The sequence below is a fragment of the Acartia tonsa genome, chromosome 8, assembly GCF_053477335.1.
Source record: "Acartia tonsa isolate MP-2025a chromosome 8, ASM5347733v1, whole genome shotgun sequence".
In the NCBI taxonomy this organism is placed as follows: domain Eukaryota; kingdom Metazoa; phylum Arthropoda; class Copepoda; order Calanoida; family Acartiidae; genus Acartia; species Acartia tonsa.
In genome coordinates, this window is record NC_137267.1 from 29,511,425 (window position 1) to 29,535,735 (window position 24,311).

Consider the following 24,311-nt stretch of genomic DNA (forward strand, 5'->3'; position numbering starts at 1 on the left):
ATGTTTTCAAAATCTTATATTTCATAGGTACCTACTTAAGCTTAAGTAACAATTTATTATAATTATTAAATAATAAATAGTGTATCTAATCTATGTCTAATGAAAACTTTCAAATTTGTAGCTACAGCTAGGTTCCTAGTATGTACTGTACTGTTGTACTGTACATAATATATGTAATTTCGTATCATCATATATGTAAAAATCACTTACGTAAAAAGTCATATATTTTAGCAAATTAATATACCTCAAACTGTTTCTCTAGTTTCCTCCAATATCTTTATACTATTTACTACGTCCCTAGCATCCAGGGGTTCTATTTTCGAAGGGTTAAATCTAGGATCTATAATAATAGCCTAAAACCATCCAAAAACTTATCCTGAAAATAAACTAGCCTAAAACTATCAGAGGACGTATGTAAAGCTTACTTAAAATAGAGAACCAAATCGGTTCAGTGGTTAGTAAGATCTTAATCTAAAGACAGAATGAACTTACAAATTTATATAATTACACTCTATATTGCTATTGTGTTTTTTTTTGGCAAACATGAACTTATTTTCTTTAGTGGAAGCAATAACTCATCATAATAATATTGTCTTTATTTGTAAAATCTCATGTTAGTACACACGACAAATGTTCGTTCTATCCAGTTAAAGACAAATATAAGTTAAATTAGCATAAAACAATACACCCAGGGTGGGGAAAAACCCAGGGTTTTTTAAAAAAGCCCAACCCAACCCGTAAAAACCCTTAAAACCCTGGGTTTTATTGGGTTTTTTCGGGTTTTATTGGGTTTTTTCATTTAGGAGTCAAATACATTTGATATATTGATGAAATATTAATGTTTATGTTGTTGTAGGTAAAAGGTAAGCAAGATTTTACAATAAACAAGATAGATAATGAAAAAAACTGGCATTACGATCAATTATAAACCCTTATTAGCAACGGTGCACAAAATATTCTATTAAGGGGGAGGGAAGGTTAAAAGCTTCAAAACATGGAACCTCCTCCTCTATTCCTAAGCTGTCAACATCCCCCCCCCCCTCCCAGAAATTATTAAGGTATTCCCCTTTTTACATTCCCTTAATAAAACCCTCTGCACGCCACTGTAACTATTTCCTTTCATAAATTATTATGTTTTAGTTTAAAAATCAATAATGATTATGTAATTTACACAATTTATATATCATCAATTTAGTAGCAAAGCGTTTTCTGAAGTTAAGTTTTGAGAGAAAGTAATTTCATAAACATTTGAACAATAAGTAGAGCATCATTTTTATAAGGGGGGGGGGGGGGGTTAATGCAACCATCTCGTAATCAATGATTAAATGGCACTTAGAATTCGAATTGCGATCTGAAATTTTTCATGAGTAATCCTTGGTAGGTCTATTTTCCCTAAATAGAACAAAAAGTTGGAAAAAGTAGCGGCTGGCGGCTCAACTGTTAAGCCGTTTTTTGCCTATTTTGAGGGCAAATTCATCATTAATTACGTAGGAATCAACTTTTTAAAACATATTTTGGTTTAATTCATGTTAAATGATGGCAATAACCATTTTAAAAATTTCTAGTACCTACAGCAACCGGCTAGAACCGTTTGATAAGGTTTTTGAGTGACAAAAAGTATTATGTGGAGATAGGTTTTGTGACTAATTTGCTCTTAAGATAGCCGAAAAATGGCAAAACATCTGAGCTGCCAGCCGTTAGCCATTACTTTTCCAACTTTTTGTTCGATTTAGGGAAAATAGACTTACCAAGGATTATTGAGGCAAAATTTCAGATCAAAATTCGAATTCCAAGTGCCATTTAATCATTGATTACGAGATGGTTGTATTAACCCCCCCCCCCCCCTTACTTCATATTTTTTTTACGTTTTTTAGGTAAAATTTGCTTTAAAATGTTATTAGATCCTAGTCTTTGAGTAAATAGAGGTTTAATTTGTAAATTTTAACGTGAAATTTCAATGTTTTTTCAAAAACCCAAAAAACCTCGGGTTTTTTTTCAATGGGTTTTTTAAAAAACCCTGGGTGGGTTTTTTTGGGTGGGTTTTTTGTATGCCCACCCTGATTATTATACACCAGAAAACTATATTTCTACCTATATCATTTCATTCAAAATTGTTTAGAGGATTTTTTCTATTTTTTTGTGGATTTTAAAATTTTTATGTAGGTAGGTATCAAATAAATTTTATATAAACTCCATGTAAGCCAAAATACAACAAGGATGACAACATCCATAAAAGCGAAGCACTGAAACGGTAGGACAAACGGACATGAACATTCATATAGTGTCATAACTGAATAATCAGAATATAAATGTATAAGAGTCGAAGCAAAATTGTAAGTAAATTTGTTGAAAAACGCTTTATACAGGATAATGTTTATGGACATACTTACATATTTAGGACTTGGTTATAGAGTTGCTTCGCTCATAACATTATACTTTGTTGTCCCAGGAATCAATATACCAAAAATCAGATCAATCGGATGATTAGATCAAATAAAAATTTGTTGTTAAAAAAGTTAAAAATCAACATGTTTAAAATGGACGTACGGACATTTTAGTAATGATTATAGAGCTGCTACGCTTTCTGAATCGTACCTAACTACTAAAGGAATCACCATGCAAAATTTGAAATCGATAGGACAACTCTAACATGCCTAAATTAACGAAAAAAGCTATCCGTTACGGACGGACGGACGGACGGACCGACCCTAATTATAGAAAAGCTTCGCTTTTAATAAACAATAAGAGTAGAGAGAGATCATGGCTGATATGATATTTTCAAATGATAATAGGTCAACTCTGGCCAGTTTTAGTATATTTTACCTTACAAAATAATTTTTGGATTATGTACTACTTAGAGTTTTAAAAAGAACAGTTTATTTCCTTTTTTAAATTTCTGAAATATACCAAAGATGAATTTTTATATGTGAAGCTTTTCTATATACATATATATAGGGTAGATCCGTCCGTTTGTAACGGATAGCTCATATCTATAATTTAGGCATGTTAGAATTGTGTTATCGATTTCAAACTTGGCTTGGTGATTCCTTTAATATTTAGGCACGATTTGAAAGTAGTAACTCTATAAAATCTAAGTTTAGGAAATCAGATATTCAGACAAACATACATTTACAAGTATTGAATTACAACGCATTAATATTCAATATTTTTCAGGATACCCAATATAATCATTTTACATTTTAAGACTTAATTATAGAAATGGTTTCCTTATAACGCATTAATGTTGTCGATTGGTAATGCAGACAAAGATTGTAAGAAAAGAACGGTTATTTCTCTTGCTAAGCAGTTTTGGGGACGACAATTAATATGTTTAAAGAATAGCCTTGTATGTAAAAACAAGTAATTCTGAAACAACATGTATCAGATTATTGGGAAATTTTATCCTTACTTACCAGGGAGGGAGAAGACAATGCATTGTAAATTTAGTTGTTATACAACCTTATAGTATTTGTTGGCGCCAAAACTTTGGGTACATTTAAACAATTTCAATTGATTGTTTTAATTCTGGGAGTGTTCAAACTTTTCAATAAAAATTTTAATCTTCAAAAGGGGTAATTTTGTTTCTTATTTCTTTGGGTGTATATCAATTTTTCTTTCATTGTTCTATCCCTTAAAATCCCTGCTTATTGCTGTGTATTATTGTTTTTACTTTTACCATAGAAAGGTTTCTTAAACATTTTTAAACGGGAAATCATATTTGTTTTGTTTCAAGAAATTTTATTTAGGCAATAGGTAATTTTTACCGTGTAGTTTTAAAAATGATTGATTTGTGTTTTTTCAGGGCCCATTTTTCCAAGGGGTTAAGAATCACACCAAGCTACATCACTTTTAGGTAAATATTTTAAAATTATCAGATGAATAGTTGACTGTGGATTTGTAAATGAAATAGTAAAGCATTGATGCCATTTCGTGATTTTTTTGTGTAATTTTAAATAGTTTTATAAATGTCGTCCTTTTTATTCTAGTAATAGATATAGAGGGAGGTGGATATTGGAATGTCAATTACACTGATTTATATATTATATATTATATAACCATTAACCACGACATAACATCTTATTCATTGACTCAAAAACATTGGGCACAATTTTGATTGGTTGGTTCCAAACTATTCAAGCAATAATTTTAATCTAAAGAAAGTGCAATTTTGTTAATTATTATTGGGAAATGTATCAATTTATCGCCCATTGTCTTATCCCTTAAGACCCCTGAGTGATAAATGAATTATTGTATATTACAGGGAAATAAATGAGACAACACGGGTATATTTTGTGTCAGAACTGCACAAACGTGACACAAGTTTATTATATGTTGACCTGCCCTCCCCATACCCAGCCCCGCCTTGGAACCCTCTCCTTGAGGCAGGCTTCCAGTCATTGCCTTCCAATGTCAGGTAAATATTTTCTTCCATCTTTTAGTATGGCTTCGAAACCGATCAATATCCGCTGGTTTATAACCGGTTCTCAGTCACACTGGAAAACCATGTAACGTATCGTATTATTCTGGTTTCTACAAAAATTGAAATAAAAATCATAAAATTTTAATCTTACAATTTTTCATTTTAATATCCGCGGAAAGTTGTCTATAATACGATGCGATAAATAATTTTTTTATGTCATTGGTTTGGTCCAAGGATCTATAAAACAATGGTCTCCATAATAATAGTATGTTTTTCAGTGTCGTGTCTGATAAGTAGAGTGCTTGTTTATGTGAATTTTTTATTTTCTTCCTATCCGTTTTTACATCGTTTTCAATTTTTTCTCAATTTTTATTTTAATTTGCAATTGATTCTGTACTGCCAAAAAAATTAAGTTCAAAATAAATAGGTATACAATTTACAATTAGTTAATAAATAAAACTTTTGTTTTTTTTCAGTAAAGAAGAAAGATTAATGTGGGAGCGAAAGAAAGTTTCAAGTTGGGGGATAACTTGTTATAACATTCATCTACCTACGGGAAGAATTATATTTCCGGCAGGTATTGTATTTAAATTCATTTTATTTTCACCAATGCTTTCCTATTTTAAGTAGAAAATCTGTTCTCTAATTCAAATATTATTGACTGCTATTTAGTATAGATGGCTTAATTTTTTTGTGAAGATATCCCCCTTACCAAAGAGCAGAGAATCTTTAATATAACTTTATTTGTCCGTTATTCTATCGGTAATACTGTGGGAGACATGGAACACAGTTTCTATTAGAGATATTAGAATTTCTAGGCAGTTTTCACGGACAAAGAAGATTAAGCATCCACTCTGTAACTTAATTTGTTAGTCTGTCTAATTAAGGAAATCCTTTTTCTACTTTGTTTGTTGTTTCTCCACTTCTGAATACTGTTATTCTTGTTCAATGAAATTAAGGGAGAGTGGGGACATTTGACTGCAAATTACATTGGTACCAAAACTTTTATAAGTTATAAGCATGTTATCTTATTTCTTGGCTAAGCGACTTTAGGTACTTTTACTGTATTTTGATTAGTTAGTCCAAATGTTTCAACCAATAATTTAAATCTACAGAATGGGTGATTTTATTTATCACAATTGGGGATGTAAATCGTCCATTGTCTATTCCTTAAATGTACTGATTGAATGAAATATGTCTTCTCTTGTTTCAGGTGGTTCCTTATATTACTGTGTAGATAATGCAACTTCCCAATCTGTTTTTCCATATGAGATTCAAGTAAGTTTAGTTTAGTTAACATCTTATTATTTTAATCCGTATGCACAGGATTTTACCAACATTGTTTTAAATTATCAAATTTGGGTCGTTTTCTCAAATGCGTTGAATGAACACCTTTTGGTCAACCAATTCTTTGTTTGTATGACACTATTTGAAAGTTCTAAAATAATAAGCTATTTATTAACGTCACGGGTACAATATTACAGCAGCAAATTAACCCTTCAACAAGAGAATACCGTTGGCTTTCACATGATATTATTTTAGACCAAAAGTGTGGGAGCAAGATTGAACGCCACAATGTGCCCTCACAACCCTGACCTGGTGGCCTTTGTTAATTCTGGTGATATTTGGCTGGTCAACCTAGAAACTAGACAGGTATTGTTAATTCTGGTGATATCTGTCTGGTCAACCTAGAAACTAGACAGGTATTGTTAATTCTTGTAATTTGTTGCTGGTCAACCTGGAAACTAGACAGGTATTGTTAATTCTGGTCATATCTGGCTGGTAAACCAGGGGCGATGTGTGTTGGGAGGTTGGAGGTACCCTCCCACAAAATGGTTATAACCCTTTCCCGGACTAATAAAAGCTTCACTGTAAAGCATTAAAAGAATTCCTTCGTTACACACAGACATTCATTCTTATACTTTTAAGCTTGTATTTTAGGAGGAAAGGTTGACCTACTGTCACAATTCTGGTGCTGAACGTGTATCTGAGGATCCTTTGTCTGCTGGCCTGCCAAGCTATGTCATGCAGGAGGAATTCAACAGGTAAATTTAGTACCTAGCGCAGTTACTCAACAATATGTATATGGGGGGGGGGGGGCATTGGATTATAAGATAAGATTATTATATTATTATTCATCTTATTTTTAGTGCAAAAGGTACAATAATATAAGAGTAGCTTTTCTATAATCAAATCTTAAAAATTACACTCACGCATACAAGACACAGGGGTTCGCTTTTATGGATGTTAAACACGTGTCAAATCAGACACTTTCGCTAATAAGTAATTTCAACATCAAAATCTACTTTTATATAGGTAGAAATTCCTTTTATCATGGTTATTTATCACTATTAAATAACAAGGTTATAAATTCAGGTATACAGGTTTCTGGTGGCGTCCAGAGACTTCAACTTCCAAGCAGAATCGTAGCTATTCCTTACTTTATGAAGAATTAGATGAGAAAAATGTTGAAATTGTCAGAATATTGGGCTTCCCTTCAAACTCCGCAGAAGCTAAGTAAGTAAAATAACAAATAGATAAACAATACAGAAAGGTTGATAACCGCGGGGGATGGGGGTTCATTGGATTGTAAATTTATGTTACCCAAATTTTTATAAGCACTTTATTTTATTCGTTGGCTAAAAATCTTTTTGTACTTTTATTAAAATTTGATTGGTTGGTTCCACTAATTTTAATCACAGTAGGGTAATTTTATTTAGCATCATTGGGGATATATATCAATAAATCATCCATTATCTTAACTCTTCAGATCACTGACAAACATACTTTAAAAAGAATGACATACATAAACTAACAGACTGACTAATTGATAGACAAGATAGATGGAAGAAAAAAATAAAAGAAAAACTGACAGGTTGACACAGTACATAACGATTAAATTTTTGTAACTTTGTACAGTGTTTTTTGGATTTAGTTTTTTTTAGGATAATGTTATGGAATCATTACTTCATTGAAACATAATCGTTTATCCTGTCATATCGTTATTAACGATTATATTTTCAGGCCCGACGTAGAGGAATTTCGTTACCCACGTGCAGAATCTCCCAACCCTATCTCAACGCTCAAACTTGTTAATTTTACTCTTGGTCCTAGCAAAGAGGTGAGTTCAGGATTATTAAGGGATAAGTCAATGGACGATAAATTGATGTACGACGTACGTACACACTCAATTACGATAAACCAAATTACCTTTTCTGTAGATTAAGGTTATTCGTAGAAAAAATTGGACAATTAAACTTTTAATCTAACAAGATTTATCAAGTCCATAAAGTTTTTAATGCGATATCATATTCTTTACAATTAGAGGACCAGTCTAATTTACAGTCCAATGTCCTCCCCCTCCCTTTGGTTTAGGTAGACAGCTATGTTTATCTAAATTAATTAATTTTGCCATATGACTTGTTTGATAAGCTTTTTATGAATTGGTTTTTTTTCACCATTAAACAATGTAAAAAACTTTATGTGAATATCTCTGGAACAGCATCTAATAGCTTTCTAATGGCTCTACGTTATTTTATTTGAAATTAATAAAGTTAAAATTATCATTATTATCCATGTTTTTTTTATCAGATCCTTGACTGTTGCCATTTTGAGTTATCAACCTGTTTAAAAGTTTTATTTCCCTGGTACGAGTACCTGGTGCGGGCAGGATGGACACCCGACGGACAACACGTCTGGGTCCAGCTTCTAGACAGGTAATTACAGTCAATCTATCCATTAAAATGTTTGTCTTTTGTATGTGCCCTTTTTTGAAGTCGAAAACAGCCCTTAAACTTCAATCTAAATGTAACATGTTTTAAAAACCAACCATGTGAACTATACGTGATGCTTCCTTGTAATGAAGAACTCGATCGGTAGTTAAGTAGTTTATGAAATCTTATGCTTCATACAAAAAAGAATACCTTACTAAGTTACTACTTTACGTAATTGCGAATATTTTTTCTAAAAATGTTTTATTTAAGGTCCCAACAGAGGCTGGAGCTAGTTTTAATACCAAAAAACCAGTTTGTACGAGTCACCTTTCCTAAAGTCGGTAAGTTGATTTATTTGAAATTAGATGAATATCTCCTTTGAAATTTACAAACTCTTCATGTTTTGTCCTTTGAACTATCATCCAAAGAATTCTTGCATAAAAGAAAATCGCTAATCATCATTCAAATTATACACTGGATGCAACTTTGCTTAAAATAAAATTCAGTGATTTATTAACATACTTAATAAATAAACTTATATCTGTCTTAAACATCAATTTATTTCTCCCAATTGATACTTAACAAATTACCTACACTGTTTTTTTTTGTTGATTGCTGCTTTGCTTCTTGTTAACATAATTGTTGTTGTTTTTAGTTAGTTGCAATGGTTCTGATTACTCCAGAGACCAAGCTCCTTTCCAGGTGCAGTGGTACCCAATGTTTTATAATTACATTTTCTTATATGTTAACTAAAAAACTTTAGTACTTTTTAAAATTTTAATTCTAGTGCAGAATGCCGTTATTCATTACTTGTAACTGACTAACAAAATTCAAAACAAGAATATTTTGTCGGTTCCTGAAATGTCTGTTTTTTAATATTTATTTTTAATAACATTTAAAGCCAGAAAGTCTACTGTTATATTCTGTAATTATCATTAATAGGACAAATTTTATATTTTAGGTTGTGACTGTTGAACAATCAGAAACATGGATTAATGTTGATGATATTCTTAAATTCATTCCACATTCAGATTCAAATCAGGTAAACTACCAGGAATCCCCTGGGATAAGACAATTATCATAATTATCCCAAATAATAACACACGAAATTACCCCTTCTCTAGATTTAGGGGTTGGAACGTTTGAACACTAAATTTATTATACCATCCAATCAAAATTCACTAAAAGTCACCAAAGTTGTTAACCCAACCAATAAGAAAACGTTATTGTAAAACTTTGGGGAGTAGTGTAATAAAATTAAACAGCATATTGTCCCCCTTTCTCTCTCTCTCTGTACACTACACAGATAGAAATCTGGAATGCTTATACGAATCCTTTTAGAGTATTAAACAATTTTTCAACCAGTTCACGGAAGCCCAAATGAATTTGAATATTCGTTGGATTCATCCTGAATCCTTTCTTGGATAAATCCGAACAGGATCCAAATCCATGGATACGGGAATATGACAATGGGCAATTAATTCAATTTGAGAGTTAGAACTGAATAATCTTTAAAACCAGATTTATCTAGATAAAATAAACAATTTAGCTAATACAAACCTCATTAGATTTGGATTATCATAAATAGGGTTCTAAGAAAATATTTAACATTAGATTACGCTGTTTTACAATTATGCGAATAGCGAATGAATGACTTCAGAACTTAGATTATCTTTCATTAACCTATAGCTTACTCTTTTCTTCACACCAGTAATCAAACTTAATTTTACTTAAAATTTTGAAAATGAGTTAAACGGAGGTTATAACAAAGTAAAATTAGTGAAAAGAGAGAAAATAAAATTATCAAACATGCGTTTAGTTTTGCTCTTAAATGTTCTTAACTCCATTTGATTCCCCTTTTGGCCTCTTCCTAATATTTAAACATTTAATGGAATATTCATATATGGATGTATTATAGGAAAGGTTATTGTACTGAATATTTCACTGGTACCCAAAGTCTTATAACCACGTTATCTAATTCGTTGATACTCTTTATATCATTTCGTAGAATTTTGCGGAATTCCACCCTTCTCAACAATAAATTTTTTTTTTTTTTTTTAATGCATAAAAAGCTGAGAATAGTACTCCCCCACCCCTCACAAAACCCTTTAGGGGTACTTGAGGGAAGGGGGGGGGTCAGGGATGATTTCTCTTGAGAGGATGTAGATAACCTCCCCAAATATAGTTATAATCCTGCCCTTTACCCATAAGCACCTTCTCTGTAGAGGAGAACCATATCGGTTCAGAGGTTAGCGAGATCTAAACTAAATACAGACAGACAAACACCCTGTTACTTTTATATAAGGATGATAGCGTATCCATCATTCCTCCATCTATTTATCTTTTTCTACTTCAGTATTTTTATAAAACTTATTAATTCAACATAACGACTTCACCAGAATGCTAATATATAAAAACCAAAAATAGTTTGATTTTTTAACTTTTTATGTCAGAAAAAAACGTGTACTCAAAAATACATATAATTAAGAAGTGTGTATTTGTAGGTATATTGTATTGTAAATTAAACTGGTCCTCAAAGATTTAGAAACACATGCTCGAAAACTTTTTGTTATTGGAAAAATTTTGATTGACAAAAACATATTTATATTCTTTCTACCTAGGTAAAATTTCTGTGGGCAAGCGAAGAAACCGGTTATCGGCATTTGTACCTCGTTGTGGCCACTATCTCAAACAATAGCCGAGATAATAGCTCACCTGATACTTATCATACACCCAGGTAATGTATTTGTAGTGGCATAGCTACTCTTTAATTTACTATAGCGAAGGATCTCTCTTGCCACTGAACCGATATGGTTATCCTTTACAGTGAGTCTTCTTGTAGGTTCAGGGAAGGTTTATTGAGATACACCTCAAAAATATCAAAATAATAACACAGATAAAAGTTCTTGAAATTTATCATGGGCATTGAATGTCATCTTATTTAAAACTTTTAAATTTAGACTAGAACAAAGCTTTTGACAAATGTTTATCAGTATTTTTGATGAATGACTTACTAATTATTTTAGAATTGTATCCCGCATCCAACTGACGTACGGGAAGTGGGAGGTGATCAACAGACAAGTCTGGTATGATCACACACATCAATTAGGTTCAGTAATATTATGTATTGAAATAATAAAAATAGATATAGGATATGTCGTGGATATATTAACATTTAACAGGGGAAAATTTGTCGTCAATTTAGCTTTATAATATGGACCTCAGCTCAGGTATTTGGTTAGTTCGTTCATTCGGTAGGAGGGGATGGAATAAGGTAAAGGGGGTAGATGAGGGGTATTATTTTAGCCAGCTGCGAGCATCAATTTATTAGAGAACATGAAAATCTGGTGCACTATGAGACCTAAAGATCCTATTAGGTCTTATGTCTTTTAATTCTTGACTTCAGCCTTCCTCCCTACTTCAAGTGTCACTAGGGGCGTTATCGCTAATGCATTGACATAGCAAAGCCAGAAAAAAATAACAGTTTTTGGAAAGGAGAAACGGATGCCTAATCTTGAGATGTTTATACCTTTTGAAATATTTAAAAAGATGTATAAATTAAAATAACAAATTGTCCGTGTACAATCTAAATTATGATAAACAAAATTGTCCATGGTATAGAAAATATTACTGAAACTCGTGACCTAGTATACTTCCACGGGTTGATGGACTGTGTGTTGGAGCCACATCTGTATGTTGTGTCCCTACGGAGGCCGGGAGAGGTCAGGCGGCTAACCAACCTGGGTCTCTCTCATTCTGTTGAAATGAGTAAGTTAATTTCATAACAAGGATGACAACATCCATATTATCGAAGCTCTAAAATTAAACAGTTGGACAAAGAAATAATAACACTTGTAAAATGACAGATAGGCAGAAAATTAATTTGTAAGTCTAGACAAAATTGTATCAAAATTTGTTGCTTTAATACAGGGTACTTTTTAAAGGATATACTTACATTTTAAGACTCTATTATAGAGATGCTTTGCTTATAATATTGTACCTTGTTTTTCCGGGGAACCATTAGTCCAAAAATCACATAAATAGAATAATTATATCATACAAAAATTATTTTCAAAAATACAGCATGTTTAAATGTATTTCTTGTAACGCTTATATAGTTGCTACGTTTCCCAAATCGTACCCAACTATTACATGAATCACCATGCCAAGTTTGAAATCGATATGACAATTCTAAAATGTCTAAATTAACTATAAGCGCTATCCGTTATGGACGGACCTACTCTATTTATAATAAAGCTTCGCTTTTATAAAGAGAAGCCTTACTACTTTGATTTTCTTTGCTATTATACAGGGATCTTGAGGGGTAGGACAATGGACAATAAATTGATGTCAATCCCTATATGAAGATGAACCAAATTAACCCTTCTGTAGATCAAAGTTTTTAGTTAAAAAGTTTGGACCATGAAATCAAGCTCTTATGAAAGGTTTAAGCCAGCAAAAGAGAGAGGCTGATAATAAAACTGAGGGTAAAATAATTATTATAGTTCAATTTCATCTCTCTCCCTATGTAGTAAAACTTATTTCAAATGTGAACTTAAAACTCCTCAAAAATTGATTACTTTACTGTTGAACACTGTGGTGAGCTATAATCATACTTTACTTAACTCTTACAAGTAAAATCTCAATTAAAATAAAGAGGATTGGTTTATTAAGAGATTAGTAGCTTTCGCAGTATTCCGTAAAATTGTGGGCCAGCTTCCAGTCAAATGCGGTTATTAAGTCTAACTGTTCTTAATGTTGACCAAACGCATAGTATAATTAAACGCATATTTAAAAACAGTTTGGCCTTATGGAATCTAATGGAATCTTACTCACAACTTCACGGAATTTCGCGATAGCTACTATTCCCTTTGCATGTTACACTGGGGTGGGGATTAACCTTTCTTTTTATACATTTTGGTAAAAAATAATAGAAAAAATTCAAAATTGGTCTGAGCCTTTATATCAATAAATGAAATATATTCTGAGCTTCGCTGGTTGTTATTATCCTTGTTTTATTTTAAATTTCTTTGGCTTCTTAGTCCTTCTATCTTATTACCAAATGGAGAGAAAAATATTGATTTTTTTAGATTCTTAAAATTCTGAAAATCTTTAGGTATTTTTATTAATTCTTGATTGGATGATCCAATGATTTTGCATCCATAGAAACGGTAAATGTGTTCATCATATTTTTCGTCTATAATCATCTTATCCCTTAAGATCCTAGATTCCATTTGTTCGCCGTAATTCATATATTAGTTGTTCTTAACCAAATTTTATAAAAACTATGAATTAAGTAATAATAAACATTTATATTTTAAATTGAGAAAAATATAAACAATAAACAAAAAAATTTCTTTATTCCCTGAACTAATGAAGATATATTATTTTGATATGTTTCTCTATTTCAGATTCTTGCTGTAACAAATTTGTATCTGTATTCTCAAGTGTAAATAGTCTTCCAGGAAAAATATGCATTACAATTAAAATTTTATGTTGGACTAGAATGCAGTGCAGACAGACAGGTCAAAGAGTCATACAGAAAAGATTCCTAATGAAACATATCATATTAAACAAAAAAGTAAGATAATAGTGGTTCTGGGGGAAGGTTTAGGTGGAATCGATCCTTTGCTTTCATTCTTAGGTTTAAAAGAAAAAGTAAAAAAAGAATATGGGGGATTATTTTTTCCAGGGGAGATTTTTCTTGGGACTGCGGGAGGTTACCTTTCCCCCAAATAGTTACAAACCTCACCTGGACCTATAAGTAGCTTCACGGTTAAACGGTTTGCCAGATCCTATGCTTCAGATAGATAGACAGACAGACATGACATCATCCTGTGACTTTTTAAAGTTGGTTAAGAGTTTGGTTGTGGTTATTACTTCCAAATTTTAGATAAAAAGATTTAATGCTATATTTTAATCAGGCTGTCAGGCCTTTTCTATACAAATATCAGACAATACTGTACATGGTATCAATCTTCAACCTTTAGGTAACATTTGATATCTGGATATCTAGGCATCTAGATAATATTTAATATCTGGATATTATTTATATCTAGATAATATTTTATATCTTGATATTTAGGTATCTAGAGAGTATTATATCCAAAGACAAAAAGATATTTATGAAGTTTTTCTGAAAGCCATTTCCGATGTATTTGAAATAAGGCATATAGTTTTCACTTCTTCCTCAAATTAAATTTTTTAATCTCTAGTCGTTTGTATGTCCTTTAGGACCTCCTAACAGTGGTCTCCAAGCAGTCTCCGTCACAAATTGGGGTCTTACAAGGTTATGCTCTTGGACCCGTGATAATTGTTTTATTTTAATTGTAGTACAGTATACAAGGACAATAAAATGACAGTAAGGTCATGAAAAGTAATCTTGTTTTACATTTAAAAATTATATTTTACGAGGTTTTTGTAATTTTTCAGGGTGGTTATTGCGACCTTCCCCCCCAGACGAGGAGTATCCACCTCCAGAATTATTTTCTCATACAATAACCTCAGGAGAAGAGGTAAGACATACTGGCACAATCCTTTTTCAAAAAAAGTAGAAGGTTGTGTGTCTGTATTTTATTTAGTATGAACTCTGAAACAGTCGGACAAATTGCTCGACAATTTTCATGGAAGATTAGTGTTAGTTCTGGGCAGGTTTTATCCTATTTGGTGAAGGGTTGTTTAATCTTTCGATATTATTACCAGGATGTCCGTACGTTTGTCTGTGTGTAGCGAATAATCTCGCTAACAGTTTAACTGATATAGTTATCAATGAAGCTTCTCAAAAGAGAAGGTTTATAATGTAAAAACCGGTTAACATACCTATTCTACATAATTAGCACTATACAGACAGACACACATTCTATTAATCTGTAATTAGACAAAGATTATTTAAACCCCAGTGTATCTGGAATAACATGATTTATTGACATATAAATTGATCATAGATAAAATGGCAACAATTGGATATATTTTACTACACATAAATTAATAGATGACAAATACTAGGCTTCTCTGGCAGGCATACCTAAAACATACATAAGATATATATAAATAATATGTTTCTCATATAATTGGCTTGTTCTTAAAAGGTATCCTTTATTTAATTAATTTTGCAACAAAATATCCAGTTTTGTTTTGACATTTAAATCTATATTTAACTTTTATGGATGGTGTCATCCTTTCCTTGTCTTTTATTACTGAAGTTAGAACTATAGTTTACTATATGATTTTAAAATTTTCTATATGATTTATATAAATAAAATTATTCTTTTTAAATATTTTCAATTGTAGATCTACGGGTTGCTGTACAAACCTTCAGTGCTGCGGCCAGGTGTCAAATATCCTGTCATGCTAAATATTTATGGCGGACCAGAACTCCAGATGGTCGGCAATAGTTTTAAGGTAAATTACCATGTTGGGGAAGGTCCTCCTTCGATTTCAGGACATTATCAAGGGAACCCAAGGACACCATCCACTTGTAATGGGATGCGATACTTTATAGCCCATTGTAGGATATTAGGCTAATTAACATCCAACAGTTTATTGATTAGCCATAGTTTCCTATTATTCGGATAAGTGGTAATAAAGTAGGTTAAGACACTTTATTATAGCCATTGGGCCACGTTCAGTTCAATCATATTATGATTGGATCAGGACCTGCTACAGTGCTATCTCATGATAGCTTTACTTACTATCGTCCTAATTTTCTTTGTATTTAAATTGAACATTTTTATCTTTTAGGGATTACGAGAGTTGCGGAGTCATTTGTTGGCTAGTCATGGTTACGTGGTCGTGTGTATCGACAATAGAGGTTCACTGCACAGAGGGGTCAATTGGGAAGCACACATCCGGGGAAAACTAGGGCAGGTAATGTCTTTGGTTTTAATCTAATGGTTGATTAAACGATACTATAGACATAAATAGATTATATTGATATTATTTAGGGAATGATTCATTTGTTTATAGATTTATCGATTGCTTAGTTGAAAAATTAATTAACTGGATAAAGTTTTTCAAGGCTGAGAATACTTTAATAGATTATTTGAAAGAACAAATTTATGGATAAATGACCATAAATTGATTGTTTTAAACATAAATTGGAAGATTTAAGGAAATTATCTGCAACCTTCCTTTTTCATAAGATTAGTGCAAAAAGGAAAGACAAGTTTGAACTCTGTCAAACCCTTTATTTTTATCTATAAATGGAGATAATTTTACTTTTCTAGGTTGAGTTGGCAGATCAAGTTGAAGTTCTTCACTGGTTAGCAGACATTACAGGTTTGTTTCCCTTCTTTGTTTATTTCTGTTCTTGTTTACTCTTGTAGGTAAAATACCTACTAGGTACTTGGTGTATTAATGGAGTAAATAAAAAAATTTAAAGGAGAAGAAGTAAATCAATTTATGAAGGCCCGAGTTTTAAATACAAATTAAAATTACAATTTTTTGTGGTAACAAGGAAGGCTAAATTTCCAATTTAAAACCAGTCCTTCACAAAGAGGAAAAAGGGAGAGGTAGGTTTCGGGTAAAATCCGTAAAGGTGTATGTTTTAAGGCTTAAAAATATTAGTTGAGCGATAATATTCACTAAATATGTTTATTTCTTATTGAAAAGAACTATAGACAAAATTTTTTAAAAAGTTAACATAAATTTTTATCGTTTTACTACTGTTTTTAACTTGATAACACATAATCTTTACGGATTTTACCCGAAACCTACCTCTCCCTTACTAAAAAATTAGCTTAGTTGATTACCTACAGTATTATTGAGTATTTAATGTTATTAATTATTCATGTTTCATTTGAAGTGTCAGTTTATGGCGGTTGCAACTGCTTTGTCGCCGTTACTTTACAGCTTTACTGTATACTAGATTTAATGGAATGCTTTGTAGAATACTTTTATTATACTAGGTATTCATTTGTGTTTTATTTAGGTTTTCAAAAATTGCACTTTTGGCCTCCCATTTAAATTCAAGATTTTTTATCCACCTACTATTTTTATTTCAATGATCAAATAACTTTTTTCCGTGGATGCAGGTTACCTGGATCTGTCCAGAGTTGGTATCCATGGCTGGAGTTATGGAGGCTACCTCTCATTAATGGCCTTGGTTCAATATCCTTCAGAGTTTAAGGTGAATGTTCATTCAATTTTAATGTTATTGTGTTTACTATAGTTTTCTCATGTTGTACACTTAGTTCAACTCCAATGGATAATTCATGTCAAAATTAATACCTGGCCTGGTTTAAATGTGGCATGTGTCCTAAATCAATTCTCTAACAATAAAGCTTATCACCTGCATGGTAGAAGTGAAGCAACCCAACTGCACTTATTATCTTTTTTGTGATTTCAATAGTTCTATAAAATATGTTTAAACAAAGAACGAATCAATATTAAAAAATCTTCCTGGTAATTGATAGATGAATATAGATAAAGAAACAGGAAGCTAATTTTTACAATCTGTTTAGGTAGCCATTGCTGGAGCCCCTGTCACCTCATGGGAGTGCTATGATACAGGAATGGATATATTTACAAAGAATCAGTCGCCAACACTGAATTTATTTCAAAGTAAAGAGTATGTTTTTACTAGGTTTTTACCATAGTTCAGAATTTCATTGCTAACAAAACTAAAATTTATGTTATATTTTTTCATTTTACTATCCGTGGAAAGCTGTCTGTAGTACGATGCAAGGAAAACTATTATTTTAAATAAATCCACGCTAAACACAGGTTATACAGAAAGATATATGGAAACTCCATCTTCCAACCCAGCTGCTTATAAGTTTGGCTCTCTACTCAATTTTGTTGACCAGGTAGTTATTGATTCATTGATTAATAAATTAAACTTCAGATAAATTAAGTTTTACAAAATATGTTTTTACACGGAAGGACAATAGTCTTTTTTTCAGTACAAAAAGGCATTATCTAGTTTGTTTAAAATTCTTTCTCGTCATTTGTATTATCCTGAGGACCCCCAAAACAGCTGTCTGTAAAATGTATTTTTTTTAGTTTCCCGAGGAGGAAGGACGACTTTTAATAATGCACGGAACAATGGACGAGAATGTTCACTTTATGCAGCACACAGCTCAATTTATCAACCTTCTTATCAAGCATGGCAAACCTTATCAATTACAGGTAAGTGGCAGAGATATTCAGGGAATAATACATTAGACAATAAATGCTATACATCCCATTCCCCAATGATGATAACTAAAAATTCATTATAATTATTAATTGGAAAGTTTAGACAATACTATTTTGTAAACTACCAATCAAAATTCAATAAATGCACCCAAATATGAGATAACGTATTTATAAAACTTTGGCTACCAGTGTAATTTACAATACTCCCCTCTCTCCCCCCTTGGTACAACATGGATCATGAAATAGTAGGATGTTTATATGTCTGTTTGCAGGGCCTATACCTGTTTAGCCATAACCCTTCAAGATTACCTTGTACCCAACTTAACCTAACCTAATTTTTTTCCAAAAAGGGGAAGGAAAGCTTGCACAGGAAGTTGTTTCCACCCCCTGGCAAAATTGGAGGTTGTAAAAAAATTTTAATTAGAGAGAAAATTGCTGCTGTAGTAATAATTACGTGGTTCTGACAGCAGCCTATATTTCAGGTGTACCCCGGAGAACGGCACAGTCTGCGGCTGCCGGACTCGAACGAGCACTACCTCACCACTCTTCTATCATTTCTCAATAGAAACTTGTGATCCAATATATGCTTCTTAGGTTAGGTCGGGTTTTAGTTCTCGGTTCCCTGTGTGGTAAATTCGTTAGGAAAAAATTCATTTTAATGACCTATGAGAGAATATCAGGTTTGTATATCCTATTTCTATATGTAGGAACTAGCGGCTGTGCCCCTAGTTTCTAGGGAAAAGTGTAGTATTAGCCTAAAACCGTAAATCTTACCACGATGGAGCTGAACTAAACCTAGACCAACTTATATAACTTCTACTCTGTATTTATAGGATATTATATGGGAATAGAAATACGATAAAAAAGATTTTGACTGGTTAAAGAGGAATAAGGCCTCTAGATGCGTAGCTGCTAATTCAATATAAAGGATAGAAGTCTGTAAAATGACCTCTCTATATTTGTATCATATTCCCTTATATTATCCTATATTTGCTATATGCTTTATCAATACTTACATATGATTTTTTATTAATATTTATGTATGTTGTACAATTTTAAAACTTAAATCTAAGTTCCATTTTCTGGGTATTAATTTTTATAGAAACATTACGATTGTAAAATAGGGAACACATACAAAAAGTCTTCTTAATAAAACCTAAAAACATATTTGATTGGTTAATAGGACTAGTTTCCTGTTTTAAGGAAATCATTTTTATTACATTAATTTTTGAAAGTTCACTTTTTATTTCAATACTCAAATATTTAAAATAACCGAAAATGTCCCATGAAAAAAATAATAAAATCTTTAAAAATCAAATACTACTTAACACTGCCGATTTTCATTCCATAGTTTTTACTACAAAAAAAAATAAGTTTTTATATAAAAGTAATAGCTTAATAAGTTTGACACTGTTATATTGCCTAATAGGACTTATGTATTGTAAAGCTTAAAAATAATACGTTGTGATTTTTTATGATAATTATTGTAATAAATAATTGCGTACCTACTTTAATTGTAAACGAAAAAATTTTAATTTTAATGATTTGTTTTGCTGTTCTAAATACCTATGTGACAAATTGAATAATATTTATTGTAAAAAATAATTTAACTTTTATTTTATTTAAGACAATTTCAGTTCTTAATTCTGAGCTGGATCTTTAAATCATTTTAGTGGTGAGTCAGATCGGGGTGCGCCTAATTTCCTCCAATCACAGCGCGGCATTTCATAAAATACTGTGCTCTCATTGGTGGAAAGTTGGATCACCCCGATCTGGCTCACCACTAAAATGATTTAAAGATCCAGCTCTGGACATTTTACTTTTGAAAGCTTTGGATATGGCCTCCAAAAATAGCTAATATCGGCTGCGGCTTTGGATTTTGACTTTTTGATGCGGTTTAGGTTACGCTTGGTAGCTTTCTAAAAGTATAACTACTGCATGCGGCTTGCAGCTGTATAATAGTTTTGGCAAGTGCTTCGTATTATAGACAGCTTTCTGCGGATAGTAAAATGAAAATTTTAAGATTTGTTGGCCCCGAGGTGCTGAAGGCCCAAGCTAACTAAACTGATATTCATCTTATGATTTTCCTTTATTTTTGGGTGAAAATCGTCTATAATACGATAAATGGTTTATCAGCATGTCTTAGAACCGGTTCTTATTCAGCGGATATAATTGGTTTCAAAGCCATACCAGAAATAGTATGATTATTACTACGTACTAACTGTGCTAAGCCATATTTGTGCCTCTTGCTTTAAAAAAAAAACTATCAGAGCTCGGCACATGCGTGGCGATAACAGCCCCGAGGCTGCCGAGCCCTTTAAAACTATTATACTGGTTCCTTAGCTTTATTTTATACTGAAATATCACAGTGAAGCTAAGTAATTTAACTGTTAATGTAAATATTAATGCTTATCTACAAGTCTTTTGGAGTTGGTTGCTTTGCAATAAAATAGTCTAAATCCATCCCAGGACCTATTTCAAGCGTCCTTAAGATGGAGAACTTAATTGGTTTAGTAGTTATTGAAATATTAGGAGCTTTTAAGACTTTATATAATAAAAGGATATACATACAACAATAATGTTAGTTTCTAAAGCTTGGCTACTAATGGACGTGAGTAACTTTGTTTAACATATGGAACCACTAATATCAATATTATTATTTATATTTACATTTGCTATAATTTCAACTATTATTCTTATTAATTGTAATTGCTTAGATTAATTATAAACATAGAAATACATTCTGTTACAAATATTAAGTTTTGTTGTATCGTCGCTGCTCCATAATTATGGTTTGTTCGCTAGTTTTTTTTTTAAACTTCTTATCCTTTCATATAAAATAATAAGCTTTATTTGCCTGTAGCGAAGGATCTCGCTGAACCTATATGGTTCTCAATTTAGCAAGGCTTCTGATAGGTCCAGGGAAGGTTTATAACTACCTTGGGGCAGGGTTGTCATATTGGGCATTTTTTATCGATAACAGGCCTATAAAAAGGATAAAAATAGCCTAAAACCATACCGAGACTTATTATTAGAAATAAAATAGCCTAAAACCATCTCAGGACCTATAAAAGCTCCACTGGAAAGAAGAACCATATCGGTTCAGCGGTTAGCGAAATCCTTCTCTAGATAATAGAATTAGGAGAGAAGAAGTATAGTTTGAACCCCTTTTTCGTAAATCTGACAAAGAAACTCTTCCAGCTGACAAAAAAACTTTAACATTTTTCGAGTATATAATTTCTAGAAAGCTAACTTTATATTAAGGAATTCAACAATTCATAGCTAACTTATTAAAGGATTTGTTACATGCTTTACACTATACTAGAAAATAAATTTTAACACGATATAATTTACGTGAGAAAAGCTTTATCTTAAGAAATGTGACTATTTACAGCTGACTCTTTATATGACACGCTTCGTTTTTTATTAAATGAATAAGTTGGGGTACAATGTTTGGCACTTTCGATATAAGTAAATGATAATAAAAAACCCATAGAATGCGATAATAACTTCAGAGATGGGTTTTTGAAAGATGCCGCGTTTTTTCGACAATTTTTTAGACATTGATTGATTGAACGAAGACGATGGGATTTCAACACAGAGTATACAACATAAGAATTCAAATATTAAAATGTCTAATACAACTTAAATCCATTTTCGCTGCATATTTATTAATGCATCTTTTTAGAGCTGTGTTAGACATTATACAAATGGCTAAAATAATAATTTAAAATTTTGAATTCTCAAGTTGAATACTCTGTTAAAATCGTACGGGTCATTGATCTTCAAGATGGAATAAGGTTTTTAACAGGGTATACAACTTGAGAATTCAAAATTTTAAATTATTATTTTAGCCATTTGTATAATGTCTAACACAGCCCTAAAAAGATGCATTAATAAATATGCAACGAAAATGGATTTAAGTTGTATTAGACATTTTAATATTTGAATTCTTACAAATGGCTAAAATAATAATTTTAAAATTTTGAATTCTTATGTTGTATACTCTGTGTTGAAATTTCATCGTCTTCGTTCAATCAATCAATGTCTAAAAAATTGTCGAAAAAACGCGGCATCTTTCAAAAACCCATCTCAGAAAAATAGAAGAAAATAGTTTTCATACCTAATTAAAGGGCGAATATAGGTTGGATATGATATGAGCTTATATCAAAGGTGCAAGTATATACATTATGAATAACTCAAGCAAATAAAGATATTCCATTTGATAAGGCCGTTATAGCTAAAAACCTAGCCAATTGGGCTAATTTGTGACGTCAGAGGAGTGGTTCCCTAACATATTCAAATACCAATATTCACAACAGGATGCGTGTAGAGTTTGCCTAAATACTGTTGTTATTTTGCAGTACAAATAAATGAGAAAAAGGTTTCGGGAATTAATCAGGGGTAAATATACCCTCCTTCTACCTTCATACAAAATATATAAAGTAAAATATTTAAAAGTTAAAAAAACATCAAATAATGTAAAAAATAAAAAAAAAATAATCAATAAAATTTTCTTGGAGGAAGAATGATTTCAAATCCCTGTTTTTTTGTGGCCGTGTGTGTGTGTGTTGAAGATGCGTAATTAAGGGTTGTTTATATCATCATGAATTAATCAAAGATCTCTGTACAGAAAATAAACTTTAAGACGTATTATTTACCCTAGTCAATAGTCCTGACGCCCTTCTACGCAAATTATTTTTATGCTTTTTAAAAATGAAATAAAATAGTATTTAATCTAAAATAATAAACATTTAAATTATCTTTTAAGGTGCGTGCCAATGTAATAGTCAATCAAACTTAAGCAAAATAGTCAAAAAAAAGTCTTGTAAAGGGCTAAAATAAACGATTTTGTCGGCAATCTCATTTATTATATGTTCAATTGAATCAGAAAATTGCAAAATCTACTTAAGGATTTTTTTGAATTTTTAAATTTGGCATAGATATTCTAAAAGTTTGTAATGGCACCTTTGATATAAGCTCATATCATATCAAACCTATATTCGCCCTTTAACGTTTTTAAGCTTTTCTTCAAAATAATTAGATAAGGTGCCTTTAAAAGTCGTCTATGATTTTGTCAGGGATAAAAATGTAACTTTAAAATAAGAATTACAACATATTTTTTTAATTAGTACTAAGTAAAATTTTTAACATTTTATTGATCAGTATATTTTTTAAAATGTGAAGTAGAAACCTGTATATTTTATCATGAAAATTGTGTTATGATTTGATCGTCTGCTAGATGACAAGAAAATAGATACTGACAGTACTTGTTGGTTCTTTTAAAAAAATTAGGTAGATTACTTTCAGAACTCCTCTTTTTGCAACATTATTTCAATATAACAGAGCCGTAGTCTTAGTGTACTCAATATCTAGACAGCCAACCATTGTTTTAGAATTGTTCAATTTTTTAACTTCTGATAAAAACAGAATCAATGGTATTTTTGTAAATATTATATCTCCAAGAAATGGCTATAACTCCCAATCATATGTTGTGTGATATTAAAAAGGAATTATTTTGATATAATGTCATTAAAATATTCGTTGAAAAAAGTGCTATTCTAGCTTATACTTCACATTTTAATGTGTATGATAATTCAAATAAAAGATAATGAAGATTTATATTATATTTAATTGTTAAAATTATAAAGAAAAACCTGGAAACAGTAAAAAATTGGGATCATATGAAGGAAATGAAGTCATTCCTAAAAAGGACAGAAATTCCCTTCCAAAAAGGACAGAAATCATCTTCCTTTTTCTCAGATATCTCAAATGTGGACAAAAATCACTCTCCTTTTTCTCACATATCTGAAAAAGAGGATAAAAATCACCTTCCTAAATCTCACTTAATCTTCCTAATTCTAAGAAAATTAACCCAATACCTCTAAGTTCTTCCTTATTCTCAGATAGCCTACCTTATTCTAAGAAATTCTTCCTTATTCTAATAAGATCTACCTTATTCTAAGAAATACTTCCTAATTCTATGACAATCTACCTTATTCTAAGACATTCTTCCTTATTCTAAGAAATTCTTCCTAATT

General features: G+C 31.4%; 1 protein-coding gene across 4 annotated transcripts in view; it reads left to right on the top strand.

Moving 5' to 3' along the window:
- Window positions 1-21,025, top strand: part of LOC145325333 (dipeptidyl peptidase 8-like) — a 38,228-nt gene extending 17,203 nt beyond the window's left edge. The window contains exons 3-29 of one of the 4 annotated variants that reach the window (XM_080168334.1): window positions 3,803-3,853; window positions 4,262-4,414; window positions 4,897-4,997; window positions 5,634-5,698; window positions 5,963-6,073; window positions 6,362-6,465; window positions 6,797-6,937; window positions 7,445-7,541; window positions 8,012-8,136; window positions 8,404-8,474; window positions 8,789-8,835; window positions 9,095-9,175; window positions 10,755-10,870; window positions 11,160-11,242; window positions 11,782-11,901; window positions 13,545-13,595; window positions 14,055-14,123; window positions 14,566-14,648; window positions 15,424-15,534; window positions 15,874-15,999; window positions 16,359-16,410; window positions 17,166-17,260; window positions 17,595-17,639; window positions 17,853-17,939; window positions 18,136-18,261; window positions 18,753-18,869; window positions 19,344-21,025. In XM_080168334.1, the coding sequence (XP_080024460.1) occupies window positions 3,803-3,853; window positions 4,262-4,414; window positions 4,897-4,997; window positions 5,634-5,698; window positions 5,963-6,073; window positions 6,362-6,465; window positions 6,797-6,937; window positions 7,445-7,541; window positions 8,012-8,136; window positions 8,404-8,474; window positions 8,789-8,835; window positions 9,095-9,175; window positions 10,755-10,870; window positions 11,160-11,242; window positions 11,782-11,901; window positions 13,545-13,595; window positions 14,055-14,123; window positions 14,566-14,648; window positions 15,424-15,534; window positions 15,874-15,999; window positions 16,359-16,410; window positions 17,166-17,260; window positions 17,595-17,639; window positions 17,853-17,939; window positions 18,136-18,261; window positions 18,753-18,845 (2,404 nt within the window). In that variant the 3' untranslated portion in view covers window positions 18,846-18,869; window positions 19,344-21,025. Of the gene's footprint in view, window positions 1-3,802; window positions 3,854-4,261; window positions 4,415-4,896; window positions 4,998-5,633; window positions 5,699-5,962; window positions 6,074-6,361; window positions 6,466-6,796; window positions 6,938-7,444; window positions 7,542-8,011; window positions 8,137-8,403; window positions 8,475-8,788; window positions 8,836-9,094; window positions 9,176-10,754; window positions 10,871-11,159; window positions 11,243-11,781; window positions 11,902-13,544; window positions 13,596-14,054; window positions 14,124-14,565; window positions 14,649-15,423; window positions 15,535-15,873; window positions 16,000-16,358; window positions 16,411-17,165; window positions 17,261-17,594; window positions 17,640-17,852; window positions 17,940-18,135; window positions 18,262-18,752; window positions 18,870-19,069; window positions 19,315-19,343 lie in introns of those variants that run through there. The other 3 variants (XM_080168333.1, XM_080168332.1, XM_080168331.1) reach the window with 3 other exon arrangements.
- The last annotated feature ends 3,286 nt before the right edge of the window (window positions 21,026-24,311 follow it).